Source organism: Lycium barbarum, chromosome 11, assembly GCF_019175385.1.
Source record: "Lycium barbarum isolate Lr01 chromosome 11, ASM1917538v2, whole genome shotgun sequence".
In the NCBI taxonomy this organism is placed as follows: domain Eukaryota; kingdom Viridiplantae; phylum Streptophyta; class Magnoliopsida; order Solanales; family Solanaceae; genus Lycium; species Lycium barbarum.
The window spans coordinates 47,310,652-47,325,699 of record NC_083347.1 but is presented as its reverse complement, the minus strand read 5'-3'; the positions used below and the strand labels follow the sequence as shown (position 1 = coordinate 47,325,699).

Sequence of the window (15,048 nt, the reverse complement as noted above, 5' to 3'; positions counted from 1 at the left end):
TATTGAAAAAATAAGTACTTTTGGGGGGGAAATAAGCTTGGCCAAACAGGCTATAAATTAGTGCGTGAAACCTATATATGTGTGTGTGTTTTTTTTTTTGTGTTAGTTTGGTTCAACTTTTTTTTTTTGTGCTACAAAAGTCGCGGATTCTGCAATGCACAATTCCTTTAACCAATTAAATGAAATAAAAAAAGCCCTACACAAGTCCAAGGGTATTATTGTAAACAAAACTTTATACAGTTTTAAACCAAACACAATTCTAAGTTATACATTGTATATCCAATTTTTAATACAATGAACCAAACACTAGATAAATATAATCCCTGCATTGCTAATCCCTAGATTACAATCCCTGTATAGCCTGTTTCTTAACCAAACGACCCCTTAATTTTCCTTATTTCTATCTTGGTTTTATACTTTCTTTCCGGAAGTAAGCAATAGAACATACGTAGTTACTTTTTGTTTTATCTTCTTATTCTTTAGAGGGGAAGGGTGATTGGGCGGGAATGAATCAGGAAGGTTGTTAAAATCCATAGTTTGAACTTGCTTCCCATTTCATTCTGTCTTTGGATGAGTTTACCATGTTACAAGTAAACAGCTGCTTCTCAGACTGCGAAAATCATCTTCTGCTAATGATCTATGCCATTTTTATTAGATTCCATTCCAGATTGGATTGTCGAAAGCTGATCTTAGGAAGGTGGTAAAATACAGTTTATCTGGGGTAAGTCAATCAATTTCCTCAATTTATCTTCTAGATTGGAGTATCTTTCTTAAATGATAAATTTTGCTTCAACAGGTGGATAAGTCCATCAGCGCGATGTATAAGAGACTGCAGAAGAACTTAGCCTCGGAGGAGTTGTTGCCTTCTTTATGGGATAAATGCAAGGTATATCTAGCAGATTGGATATTGAAATTACTTACTTTGCAAATTCAATGGGTAGCTACACGGCTACACCTCTATGAATTTGGAATGCCTTATGTGTTTCATGTGGCAAAAGTTGGTTGTGTTCGCTGATGTCTTAGTCACATATATCGGATCACAGTTTTCCATGACTGAAAATCTTTTCTGCCCTTAACTATCTCAATTTCATTATTTGTATTGACTTAAACTTTATGTGAGGTTTAGAGCCAATTCAGGGTGTTCATCTAGGCCGTAGATGGTCTAATTAGAAAATTAGCGTAAATGATATGGTAGGTAGATAGCCAACTTAAAAAGGGTGGACTGGCGCCATTGAAAGCATGCTTTACATTGATAAAGTTATAAACCGGAGTAGGTGATTAGTGGGCCTATGGTCATGTAGAAGAAAGTTTTGAACTTTTTAAAAATGCATTGTCCTTTTAACAATAAAATATTGAGCAATCTTTGGAGCTACTTAAAAAAGTTTGATTACGTGTTTAGGTATGCTTTTAGCACTCTCTGTGTTCATCTTTTTGTCCCCCTTGGTTGATTTTCTGATCAAGTTTTGCCACAACATTCATAAACTTGCAGAAGGAGTTCCTGGACAAGTATGAGAGTTTCGTCCAACTTATAAATAAGGTTTACCCCACTGAGACCATCCCTTCCATCTCAGAAATGCGTGGGCTTTTGGCATCGATGTAAAGAAGCTCCAGTTTTGATTTTTTTCTTTTCTTCTCTTTCTCCTGGGGGTGGGGGGGTGGGGGGGGTGGGGGTGTTGTAGAGTTATTGATCTGTCTGATGGGGGAGATCCACCAATTCCTTTATTTCAATGTATCTTTTATAGTTAATATTCTTTTTATTCTTTTTCGTCATCATTTAATTAATTACTCACATTTATCATACGAAAACAGGCTAGGTAGAGTTTTTGAGTTATCATTCTTTGATTTGTTATGTTTTCTTGTGGTACAAGGTCGGTTTTTAGTTCGAAGCTTGATTTCCATGGTAAAGGAAGAAGCTTTCACCTATAAATAGTGTCCATATTGCTCTAGATAAAGTGGGATTTGTGTTAATGTAATGGGTGCAAAATTTAGCCTAGAAAGATAAAAGGTACTGCCGTACTGGTGCAGGTTAAAATTGTTTTGATAAAGATTAAACAAGAAATGAGCATACAAAGGATGCAATTTGAAAAGGAAATTTTATATAAAACTATTGTTTAGAGCCTAATCACGAAATGTAGCTACAGTTTGGGTATTTATTGAAATTATACAAGAAATCAATGGGTATTGAACCCTAATGTAAAGAAGAAGTACAAACAATGTTGAGGAAGAAAACATCTCATATCATGATTACTTACAAATGAGGGATACAAGGACTACTTATAAAATAAAGCTAAGTAACTAACTTTAACTAACTCGATAATAATAACCGTAATTAGGACACTAAAATGTAATTAGGAACAATGGTTGTTCTACCCCTCAATTTATGTAATACCTTTTCCTACACTCCCCCTCAAGCTAGGAACAACAAAGATGTTGAACAATCCTAGCTTGGAACATAGGTATTCGTGTTGAACTTTATTTAAACCATTTGTCAAGATATCAGCAGGTTGAAACTTGTTGGAATGTATTTTGTCAAAACCAATCCTTGAAGAATTTTCTCCCTTATGAAATGGCAATTAATCTACATGTGCTTAGTTCTTTCATGGTAGACTGAATTAGCTGTTAATTGTATTGCAACTTTGCTGTCATCGTACATTTTGACTAGTATAGTGGCTCATTCCAATCTCTTTAAGTAATCCCTGAAGCCATATTAGTTCAATAATTGCATTTTCCAAACTCTTATACTCAGCTTTAGCTGTGCTTCTTGATACTGTAGTTTTGACTTCCAAGTTATGAGAAACACTCCAACCTTAACTAGATATCCAGAAACAGATTTCCTTGTTAATGGGCAAGCTGCCCAATCTGTATCACAATAGGCTGAGATAGTGTCTTCATTTTTTGCTTGAGAGTAGTATCGCTTGACCAGGTTGAGACTTAACATACTTCACAATTTGGAGAGTAGCTTCCATATGTGTTCTTTTTGGTCTTTGTAAGAACTGGCAAAAATTTTGTACACTGAATGATATATCAGGCCTGGTCATGGTGAGATACAACTGGTTTCCTAGCAATCTTTGTTAAGAATGATCTTGTAGTTCTTTATCATCAGTTGTGACTTGACTAGTACCAATCATGTAATCATCATATTGCTTAGAGGTTAGCTTCACATTGTAATCCATGGGGTAACTGCAGGCTTTACAGCACCTAATCCAGTTTCAGAAATGATCTCTAATGCAAACTTTCTTTATGTAATAGAACCTCTTGTCTAGATCTGGATAATTCAGTGCCAAGGAAGAATTTTAGCTCACCTAAATCTTTCATCTTAAAGGAATTTTGTAGAGCTGTTTTGGTATCTTTAATAAGTTTCAAGTTGTTCCCAGTAATAAGCATATCATTTATATAAACTAAGACAATGATAATGTGTTCAGTAGATTTTTTGACGAAGAGTGAATGGTCATATTGACATTGTTGAAACTGATCTTTCAAAAGAGCGTCATTTAGATTGGCATTTCATTGGCTTGGAGCCTGTTTCAAACCATATAAAGATTTGATCTATCTACACACTTTGTTCTCCCCTTGACTATCAAATCCTTGGGAAGATCCATATATATATATATATATGTGTGTGTGTGTCATCAGGTAAACCACTTTGTAAAAACACATTAAATACATTCATTTGATGGATGTGCCACTGGTTTGTTGCAGCTAAAGATAGAATGGTTCTGAGTGTTTTCATTTTCACCACAGGTAAAAAGTTTCTTGATAATCTATTCCTTCTTTTTGGCTGAACCATTTTGCTACTAATCTAGCTTTGAACCTCTCAATTTCCCCCGTGGCTCTATACTTGATTATGAATATCCACTAGTAACCTATTGGTGTTTTTCCAGCAGGTAATGAGACCACTTCCCATGTATTGTTCTTTTCTATAGCCTCTATTTCATTTTTCATAGCCTCTATCCATCTAGGATCCTTTGTGGCTTCTGAATAAGAAGAAGGTTCAGTAACTGATGAGGACTCAGAGATGATGGCTTGATATTTAGGAGACAGATGATCATAGGAGATGTAATTTTATAGTGAATAAGGTGTACTATGATGCGCAGTCAATGACACAAAATATTTCATCCAAATAGGAGGTTTCTTACCCCTATTTAATGTTCTTTGTGGTTGTGAAGAGGGTTGAATTAGAGCTACTAGATGTATTACAGGAATAGCAAGTTGAACTGGAGCCTGATGACCAGAGTTGGAGGGCTTAAATTTTGGTTAGGAACCTATTGTTGTTCAGGACTTGAAAGTCCTGCAAGTCCTGATAGTTTGTTGTTGTAGGAATAGGTACAATTGGTGATAGAGTTTGACTACTGTCCATGTCTGCTAAGTGTGACAGTAGCTTGCGTAGTTTTGTAGGAGGAAATATAGGCTGATCTTTCAATGAGGTGCTTTTTAAAGGGAAAAATGCTTTCTTTGCCCAAAACATCCCTGTTCACAAAGAATTCCTTTGATGCTATATCACACAGAAGATAGCCTTTCTGGGTTGCTACATAACTCATGTGGATTTCTAGTTTTCGAGCATTGAGATGGCCCCGTTTGAGGCTTTGTATAGTAGGAGGTAATGTTTACCTATTGGTTGGTTTGATGCATTTGAGTTTAGGCCTTGGGGTCTAGATTTGCTACGAGATTCCTTGGATAAGGTTAAGTTGATTCAGGAGAGGCTCCTCACAGCTCAGAGTAGACAAAAGAGTTATGCGGATCGAAAGGTTCGTGATTTGGAGTTCATGGTGGGTGACCTAGTTCCGTTAAAGGTTTCACCTATGAAGGGTTTGATGAGGTTTGGGAAAAGGGCAAGTTAAGTGCGAGGTATATTGGACCTTTTGATATTGTTCAACATATTGGTGAGGTAGCTTATGAGTTAGGTTTGCCACCTGGTCTATCAGGTGTTTAACCTGTATTTCATATTTCGATGCTCAAAAAGTACCATCAAGACAGTTCTCATGTGATTCAGTGGGATTCACTGTTACTTTATCAGAATTTGACTTTTAAGGAAGAACCGATTGCTATTCTAGACAAACAGATCCATAAGTTGGGGTCCAAAGAGATAGCTTCGGTGAAGGTTCAATAGAGGCATCATCCGGTTCAGAAGGCTATTTGGGAGACCAAGTTGAACATGCGGAGTAGATACCCCCAGCTTTTCGTTGAGTTATGTACTTTCTTTCTCTTTACGTTTGAGGACGAACGTGTGTTTAAGTGGTGGATGATGTAACGACCAGTTGGGTCATTTTGTAATTTTACCTATTTTTCTCTAGACGATCCCATCCTTATCTTTACTTTGACGTATTTAACTTTTGGGGATGGGTAGCGCAGTTATCGAGGCAATTAGATTAGTATCAGAGTGAGAAACCTATGTTTTGAATTCTTAAGTTTGATTGTGGGTAAAACTTTGACCAATAGTTGACTTTTGGGTAAAAGTGTTCGGAATTGAATTTTGATAGTGTTGTTAGGTCCAGAACATGATTTTTGACTTAGTAGAGTAGTTGGTTCATGTCTCGACGGGTTCGGAAAGATTTTGGGTGTTTGGTCGCTAAGTGTTGGTTTTTGAGAAAGTTAGAGTATTTTCGTAGAAAAACGTGCCTTAATGATGTTGGATCAGTGTTTTGAGTGTGTGAGCAAGTTCGTAGCGTCGTTTACAATCAAGTTGCATATTTGGTTTGTGTTCGTGGGGTCCCGAATGAGTTTCGGGTGTTGGATCAGAGGTTTTTGGGACTTAATTTTTTTTGTTCTGGTGCTTCGCACTTGTGTGGCTGCACTTGCAGAAGGTAGGACGCAGGTTCGAAGTGGAGGTCGCAGGTGCGGATGCGCACTTGCGAGCATTTGTTCGCACCTGCGAGCCTTGTGTGTTTAATGAAATTCCGCACCTGCGTGTGTTTTTCCGCAGGTGCGGCGTCGTACCTGCGAAGGTATGTTCCGCACCTACGAAGGTATGTTCCGCACCTGCGCATATCACTGAAAAGAAACCCAATAAATCCCTAACATCGATTTTAGACTTCATTTTCACCTATCTCAAGTTCAAGAGCTCAGGTTTGAAAGAAATTCAGTGCTAAGTTCAAGATTCTTCTTTGGGGTATGTTTCTAACCACTTTCGAAGTATTTAATCATGATTTTATCCATTATTTTCTAAATCTATTCATGGTTTAAGATTGTAGAGTTGGATTTTTCTATAAAATGGGTTTAAAAGGTAATCAATTTATTGAAGGATCATTTGTGAATAGAACTCCATGACATTTAGGACTACGACTAATATAGACTATGCCTAAGTCGAATTTAAGTTCAATTTCTAGTTTTGCCCTTGGGGCTCGGGTTTGGTTATTTTGGGTTTCGAACTAAACCATAGTAGTATGGGTGTTATTAGGATCGTGTAACCTCATAGAATACTAATTTAATCATGTTGCACCTGATTTCATGATATTTTTACTGTTTTGACTTTCGGGGTTTGGGGATGGGATTTTAAGTTGACTTTTCAACTCGAATTTCTTCTATGGTAATATGGGTATCCTTAGAATCGTGTTTTGATGTGAAATTCGTATCTTGATAGACTTTGCTCGTTCAGAGGCTCTTCGAAAAGGGAAGGCTCAAGTATAGTGTTCGTGGCACCAGCTCGGCATTGAGGTAGGTTACAGTTTACTCTTTTAGACTACGATTGGAGGGCATATATAGCCTATAAATGTTGATGGGGTATTGGGCATGTGGAGGGGGTCCAACCTTAGTGGTTATGATGAACTCTTAGGTGGCTACCGGTGTATCTGTTTTGGGAAATTGTTGCATGGTTAGGATGTTGTGTCGTGGAATACCGGTTAGACCTATGGGCATTGGTTATGGTGATAAATCCACTTAGGTTGGTATGGTTGTTACTTATTTGGGCTATGATAGCCGTATTTGACTGATTCGTAGAAGATTATCGACTTATTTTGCATTCATCACACCATACCTCATTTATGGTATGAAAGTGGCATCAATCTTGACCTTGAGGTAATATTATGAGATTCATGATGTGTACATATTCATTCCTTTTCATGATGTGTACATATTCATTCCTTACTTCATGCCTCTGTTGACACTTGATACCGTGCATTCTATACTTATTCATGCATGCACACATTTATACATTCATTGTGATGAGGCATTTATGAAATATGAGATGGTCTGTCGAGACCGGTAAAAAGGTAAAATTGATGTGTTTAAGCCCGAAGGGAAATGATTCCGGGTATGATGGTATAAGTTGCGTGGAGATGATATAACATGATATGATATGATATGATTGATATGATTCTCACCCAGTCCGAGCATACATGTCGGATGGTGTTGAGAGGTATATGGACCTCGCGAGATCATGACTAGATGGAATGACCACTAGCGTGTGGGTAACAGGTATGAGATTCTACCAGTGCATTTGCATATATGCATAAATTCATTTGACTCATTACATTCTCACATGATAATTGGCTACTATCTTTGGGGTGGAACATGACAAAGGTTATAAGAGGTAGATAGATGTTGGCCGTGTGATTCTACTTGTATGTTTTGTTTCAATCTTTATATGTTGTATACGTTATTCCTTCGTTGTCGGCCTATGATACCTACCAAGTACTGCTAGTTTTATACTCATCTACACTTGCTGTACTATTTTTTGGTGCAGATATAGCCCTGTCCTCCAGTTCTATTCCCCGTGGCTGATTTTGACGCCATTGTTCCCAGATTCTAGGGTGAGCGACAGCTGGACCTTCAGCTCTAGACTCTCGTCTTTATTTTAACCTGTCCTTTCAATTTGAGACAATTTCTATTTCTGTATTGACTAAGACTTGTATTTTATTTAGAAGCTCTTGTACGCGTTCGACCATGTTTTGGGGTTATATTTGACTAAGTATTATTTCGTACTTACTCATATTTATGAAAAGACTATTTGGATAATGTCGATGATGTGAATGATTTTCTTACTTTTCTTTCTAAATGGATAACTACTCAAGTATGGTACGCCTACCGGTGGGAGGGTGTAGGTGCCATCATGACCCTCGAATTTGGGTTGTGACAAATTGGTATCAGAGCTTTAGGTTCACCGGTCTTATGAGTACAAGAGCGACGTCTAGTAGAGCCTTGCAGATTGTTACGTAGACGTCCGTACCCGTCCTCGAGAGGCTATAGGACATTTAGGAAACTTCCATTCTTTCATTCTTCCGTGATGATTTATTCAAGATAAATATTTGACTTTATGATTCTATTCTCTCACAGATGGTGAGGGCACGCGCGGATGTTGCAATAGACGAGGCACCAGCGCTTGCTGCCGGAGCTATGGCTTGTGGCAGGGGCATGGGTAGAGGTCATCATAGGGGGAGATGTAAAACTCGGGTCCTCAGACTAAGGTACGACTCGTATTAAGAAAGTAAACGAAATTTAGAAGGTTTCACGTTTTTGCGAAAATGGCTGAGGGGCCCACTTCGGACAACCGTAACCCTTTGATTAGTTGTTAATTTGAAAAAATGCCCTTAATGAAAGTTGTAGTATGTGAAAATACCTTTCCATCCATATGAAGATCAGTCCAAATGGAAATTGGAGCAAGAGGATATGAGCTTCAGAAAAACGCTCAGAGCAGCAGGTCATGCGCGTTGGCCACGCATCAATGTAGCACTCTGTAAATTTAGAATAGGTGTGGATGTGTTAAATAAGTATTAATGTGGCATTCTAGACATGTGAGGTACTATCGGGATGAGTTTGGGTGGAAATAGTTGTTTTGGAATCAAGACGAATAGTGAGGTGCTAAAGATTCGATAGAATCAACTAAGTTTACGGCAGGTCTGACTTCCAGCACGATTGCATGAAAATCTGTTCAGAATTTGAGAAACAATAATATCACAAAAGTTGTATCCCTTTGAATACCTTTCCAACGGTATATTGTGGAGCCCGAACGGAGCTCTGTACAAGAAGTTATGCCCATTTTACCGAAAACTGCGCAGAAGCCGACACAGGCCACCCCCGGTGGACACGCGTTGCGCGTGGGGGCATGTGCATTGGCCCCGCTCCACGGGCCCAGCGTGGGAAATCATGCTCTCTGACCAAAAGTCTTTAGAGGGTCCCGTGTTGGACGTGCCACGCGGGCCCAACGCGGATGGGTCAGATTTTTCGGTCAAAACCTCATATTTTCGCATTTTAACTTATTTAATCTAGGGGTTCATTCCCTAACATCCCTATTCACGAAAAGTCATCCTAAGGCAAGAAAGAAGAAGTCCCAAGCCTTAAGAACCCTCCAAGGTAAGTTCTATGATGATTCTAGATTGATTTCAAGTCTCTAACCCCTTTCTAACTTGAGTAAACCCTTCCAATCGATAGATTTGTGACTGGAATATCATTGTTGAGCGAAGAAACCCTAGAACTAGAATTCAAGAGGATTGAGCTTCAAAAAGGTAATGCTTCTACTCCCTAATCATTTATAGTTGCGAATTGATAAGTTCTTGGGAGAATAGTAAATGGGTTTGATAAAGAGAATCATATGAACTACGCTAGGGTTTTGGGTTGTTGACTTAAGATTGTTGTAATCATTTGGGTGATGAAAAATGGTGTTATTTACATCTATTTGGGATTTTAGAATCACCTAGAAGTAGTAGAATGAGAATTGAGTGAAGAAAATACCATTAATAAGGGCTATGAAGCTTTACGCCCATGAGGTGCTTGATAAAATGCCTAAGTGACTAAAACATGAGCATTAGTGCTAGTATTAGTTCCTCTTGATATATATTGCCATAGATTATCGTTGAAAGAGGCTTCAAACACTGTGATACGCTTAATAAGGCCAGAGTCAAGGTATGTGAGGTTAACTCTCTACGTTTGGGAATGTTTATGATTCTCCCTACGTCTCATGCTTTATGACTATTACGAATTGCCTCAGAAAGTAATTATGCCTCAGTTCCATGAATAGTCGTAGAACTTATATTCTCTAGATGACATAGTTTCATAATTCGTTCAATATCCCACGAGCCTCAGTTATGAAAAATCAATTTATTATGAATACATGTCTCAGTCTAGTTCTATTCAGCATTCCAGTATCATGTAACTCCGTATGATTCAGTATTTCAGCATCATGTATTGCAGTATGATTCTTAGTTCCTGATTTTAAATCCCTGAATGTTGAACACCTGTATTTGGGCCTGAGGCCGTAGTTTATGCTTTATGCATCTTTGGCCCTGAGGCCGCAGTTATGTATACGTATACTTGGGCCCGAGGCCACAGCTTGTGCACATATATATTGGGCCTGAGGCCGCAGATTATTTACTCAGATAAACAGGTGGTTTATCATTCGAAACAAGGAGTAATAATGTTCAGTTTCAGTTTACAGTTTCCAGTTTCAGTTTCAGCATTGATTACCTATTTGTTCTTTCAGTTGTTTTACATATCAGTGCAATTCAAATGTACTGACGTCCTCTTTTATTGCCCGAGGGCCTGCATTTCACGATGCAGGTACAGACTTATAGGATGACGGATTTGCTCGCTAGGATTCTCGTATCAGCTGCTTGGTGAGATCCAGTTCCTTTGGGGCGTTATCATATTTTCAGTCCTTACAGTATTTCAGTCAGTAAGGTATGCCGGGGGCCTTGTCTCGGTAAAAAATCAGACTTTATTATTTATAGAGGCTTCATAGACTATAGTCCAGTCAGTCAGATGTTGGCAGGCTTTTATGTGTTAGCCTTGTCGGCTACTCGTTTATACTTGCAGACTTTTCAGTACTTTCCGCATTTATGATATTTCAGTCAGACTCTTTAGTAGATCAGCATGTTGTGTGTTTATATTCAGCTTATAATTATACCACATGTTGATCCAGCCAGCCAGTTGGTTCGCTCGGTCACATGCATGCAGGTACCAAGGGTCGTGTTACGCCCATGCCATGGTTCGGGGCGTGGCAGGGGACCTCGTGGAGCAGTACCGGTTAGCGGTCGGGCACCAGTGGTGGGTCAGACCAGTGCTAGGTTGCTGTCTCCCGAGCCATAGATTGAGCATGAGATGGTGCATGAGATTGAGCATGAGGATGAGCCTATGGAGGAGGAGAGGCATGGACCACCCCAATCACCTCCTGATATCATTGCTACACTGGTCCTATAGGATTCTATGGTGTGTATTCTGAGTTTACTTGAGGGTTTGACTTAGGCCGGCGCTTTCTAGGCTCTACCAGATGGGTCGCAAACCAGAGATGGAGGATAGACTCCTGACCAGTTTCACACTCTGGGGGCACAGCCTGCTGACACTGTGGCACCCCGCATTGATGAGGTCCCAACACCTGATTTTGCTTCTCGACCAGTCACTGGGACAATTATGACCAGAGATAAGCAGAAGATATTTGATCAGTTCATTAGGATGAGTCCTCCCTGGTTCTATGGTACTCCCAAGGAGGATGTGTATGATTTCATCGTCAGTTGTCATGATAGGCTCCATAAGTTGGGTGTAGTAGAGTCGCACGGAGTTGACTATGTTTCTTTCCAATTGGTTGGGGATACGAAACAGTTGTAGAGGTCTTACATTAAGTGCCGACTAGCTGGGTCGCCTCCTTTGACTTGGACTCGGTTCTATCAGGTATTTCTGAAGAAGTATGTTCCCCGTAGCTTGAGAGATAGGAAGAGGGATGAGTTCACTAACTTAAGCCAGAGAGGGTTAGCTTAGTGGTTATGGTGAACACTTAGTGGGTACCGGTGTATCTGTTTTGGGAAATTATTGCATGATTAGGATGTTGTGTCAGGGAATGCATGTTAGGCCTACGGGCATTGGTTGAGGTGATAAATCCACTTAGGTTGGTATGGTTGTTGCTCATTTGGGCTATGATAGCCATGTTTGACTGACTCATGGAAGATTATCTACTTAATTTGCATTCCTCACACTATACCTCATTTATAATATGAAAGTGGCATCAATCTTGACCTTGAGGTGTTATTATGTGATTTTTGAGGTGTACATATTCATTCCTTACTTTATGCTTCTGTTGACACTTGTTACCGTGCATTCTGTGATTATCCATGCATACATACATTTATACATTCATTGTGATGAGGCATTTATGAAATATGAGATGGTCTGTCGAGACGGGTGAAAAGGTAAGATTGTTATGTTTAAGCCCGAAGGGAAATGATTCTGGGTATGATGGTATAAGTTGCACGAAGGGTGTAGGTGCCATCATGGCCCTCGAATTTAGGTCGTGACAGTACGGTTTATACATGATGGATGAAGGTTTTGCCAAGGTTAAGAACGGATGGTACCTACAATCAGTCCCAATCGTTGCAGTTGTTGACACCTAATTTGGGCCCTCCAATAATTTTATTTAATTATCCTGAGTTCTTGAATCTCAAACTGTCACGACCCAACCTAGGGCCATGACGAGTGACCGAGCTTAACCTGCCTGATAACCTAACTTATGTGTTATATCCCGTATTTTTATACATTGGGACATTTTAAACTAAACGCGACAAGTTAAAAACAAGATTATTTTAAGGTACGAAGTAGAGACTTTAACTTCCGGTTTCGTTTCAAGTCACAAGTTGCTTATAAATTTCGTTTGGTATAGTAGTATTAATGGAAAGTTGGGATTAAATTAACCATGATTAGATTATTAAGTGGGATTAAAAAAAAAACCAAATCAGTCCATTAAACAAAACCAAGTGTGGCCGTGTATGTATGTGGAGATGGTCAATGATAATTGACTCAAATATTGAGTGGGACACATGTCCAACCCATGAACATCATATATATAGTAAGAATGCTGATTCATTCATCACTAACCAAACCATTTTCATCTTCACAAAGTCAAGAACATTAGAGATAGAGAGAGAGGGTCTCGGCTAGAGCTGGCTGAGAATAGGGCTGCTCCAAGTTGATCAAAAATTCAGTTTCTCAAGCAATTTAACCCCTTTAAAGGTGTACAATAACGTGTAGCATTCATTGGAATAGCAAGAACAAGTGTTGAAATTCAAGAAGTGAATTTGAAGGGCTAGCCGATTGAAGGATTGAGTGACAAGGTAAGAGTTGATCATCTTTCATATGTTTTATGGTGAATTGAATGTATATGATTGTGCATGTTGGTATTGGATTGTTGTTGTTGAAGTTGAAGTGGGCCGTGTGCTATAGGTTTATAGGAAATAATGTTTAATCTTCTTGTACATGTATTAGGAATGAAGGGAATGTGTTATAGTATGAATAAACGAATGAAAATCATGAAGTTGTTGTAGTTGTGTTGAAGCCGTGTAGGGGCTGGTTTAGAGGAATTAATGGACTGTTTTGTGTCATGCTTTTATTGTTGTTGTTATGGACATTGTGGTGTATTATATGCATTATGAATATGTGAATTGAGGTGTAAAAGAAATGATTTATGTTGAAGTAGAAAAACAGTCCAAACCGTGGACTGTTTTAATGAAAGGGATAGATTAGTTATTTTGAACGTTGATTGTTGTTATGGACGTACAGTGAAGATGAAGTTCAATGATTCAAGTTGAATTGAGATGGTTTGTGGGCTGTTGTAGGAGTTAATATGATGCTAAAACAGTTCCCATAATCGTATAAGTAATGTTGTTAAACGTGTTGTTGTCGTTGTAATTGAAGTTGGAAAATTTCGAATTGAAAATGGTAATGTTGTGTGAGCTGTTTGGCCGTGAATAGGGGACTGTCTTAAATAATCCCGGGTTGGTACTTGAAAGTATGACTAGCAATATTAGCTTGGAGTACTAGTTGGGTTGAATGCGAATGAAACGTCGTCTAAATGTTAGAAAGGGATTATTATCGTTAAAATACGTATTGAATTCCCTCGTGGACTAATCGTAACTCTTGATATCTTGATATAGGATAAGGTACTATTGGGCAGCGAGTACGAGTTATAATACGACTAAACGCTAAAGGTATGTAAAGCCTAATCCTTCCTTCTTTTGGCATGTCCTAGACGTAAGTAAGAAATGATATGAGCCTTGGGGTAAACTCTACTCTCTAGTTCCAAGCATGACTTATGATTCTATTCATTCCTTAATGTTATTGTCACGAGCCTACTATATGATTGACTAACAAATGATGTATTGAAATTCCTACTCTTAAACAATTGCATAATTAGAGTCCTACTTGACCTTCAAAAGCTATATCATGTTAAATTGATACATGTATATGAATCCTGAAACGTTCCTTGCTATGGTTTGTAATAAGATTTAGAAAGAACTGAATATGATTATTATCCTGACACTTGAAAGCTGATTAGTTACTTATCTATTGAGCCTCCAAAGATGTTTTGCATGTATGTGGTTGCTTATTATTCTGCTCGTGCTTACCGTTACATCCTTCACTGAGTCCCGGGCCAGGACACGTTTTCGAGCGCATATTTACTATATTACTCACCGAGTCCCTCACTAGAGGTTCGGGACACGTTATATATATACATGATGATATGATGACATGGGAATGGCGGCCAGGATGGCATATGATCATTATTTCACCGGGTCCCTCACTAGAGGGCCGGGACACGTATATGTACATGTTTATAATGCTATGATTTTAATTACTGAGCCCCTCACTAGAGGGCCGGGACACGTTATATATGTTATGTACAGAATGATTACTCAGCTTTGACTACTAAACTCTATATTGATATTGGTATGAGGTTGATAAATATGAATTATGTTCAAAGGTAAGTTTATGGATTTCTGTTTGTCGCATTAGATCCTACACTCCTTGTCTCAGAATGATTCTATTTACTATATTCCACGCTTTACATGCTCAGTACATATTCCGTACTGACCCCCCTTTCTTCGGGGGGCTGCGTTCATGCCCGCAGGTACAGACGCTCGTTTCGGAGATCCGCCAGCCTAGGATATCTATTCAGCTACTTGGGATTGCTCCTTTGTTCCGGAGCCTAGCTTGTGGTATAGATCCTTTTTGTTGTATATATATGTGTTTGTTCGGGATACGGCGGGGCCCTGTCCCGTCATATGATTCTGTCATTACTCTTAGAGGTCTGTGGACATTTGTGTGGGTCTGTATATAGTTGTTGTTTCGTTGTAT

The 15,048-nt window shown here is 38.9% G+C and overlaps 1 protein-coding gene across 4 annotated transcripts in view; it reads left to right on the top strand.

Annotated features, from left to right (window-relative positions):
* LOC132618188 (exocyst complex component SEC3A-like) overlaps positions 1–14,804 on the top strand; it is a 47,086-nt gene extending 32,282 nt beyond the window's left edge. The window contains exons 23-28 of one of the 4 annotated variants that reach the window (XM_060333252.1): positions 656–721; positions 797–886; positions 6,578–6,651; positions 7,679–7,745; positions 8,269–8,399; positions 10,489–14,804. In XM_060333252.1, coding sequence (XP_060189235.1) covers positions 656–721; positions 797–886; positions 6,578–6,651; positions 7,679–7,745; positions 8,269–8,399; positions 10,489–10,507 — 447 coding nt within the window. In that variant the 3' untranslated portion in view covers positions 10,508–14,804. Of the gene's footprint in view, positions 1–655; positions 722–796; positions 887–1,489; positions 3,459–6,577; positions 6,652–7,678; positions 7,813–8,268; positions 8,400–10,488 lie in introns of those variants that run through there. The other 3 variants (XR_009574018.1, XM_060333254.1, XM_060333253.1) reach the window with 3 other exon arrangements.
* The last annotated feature ends 244 nt before the right edge of the window (positions 14,805–15,048 follow it).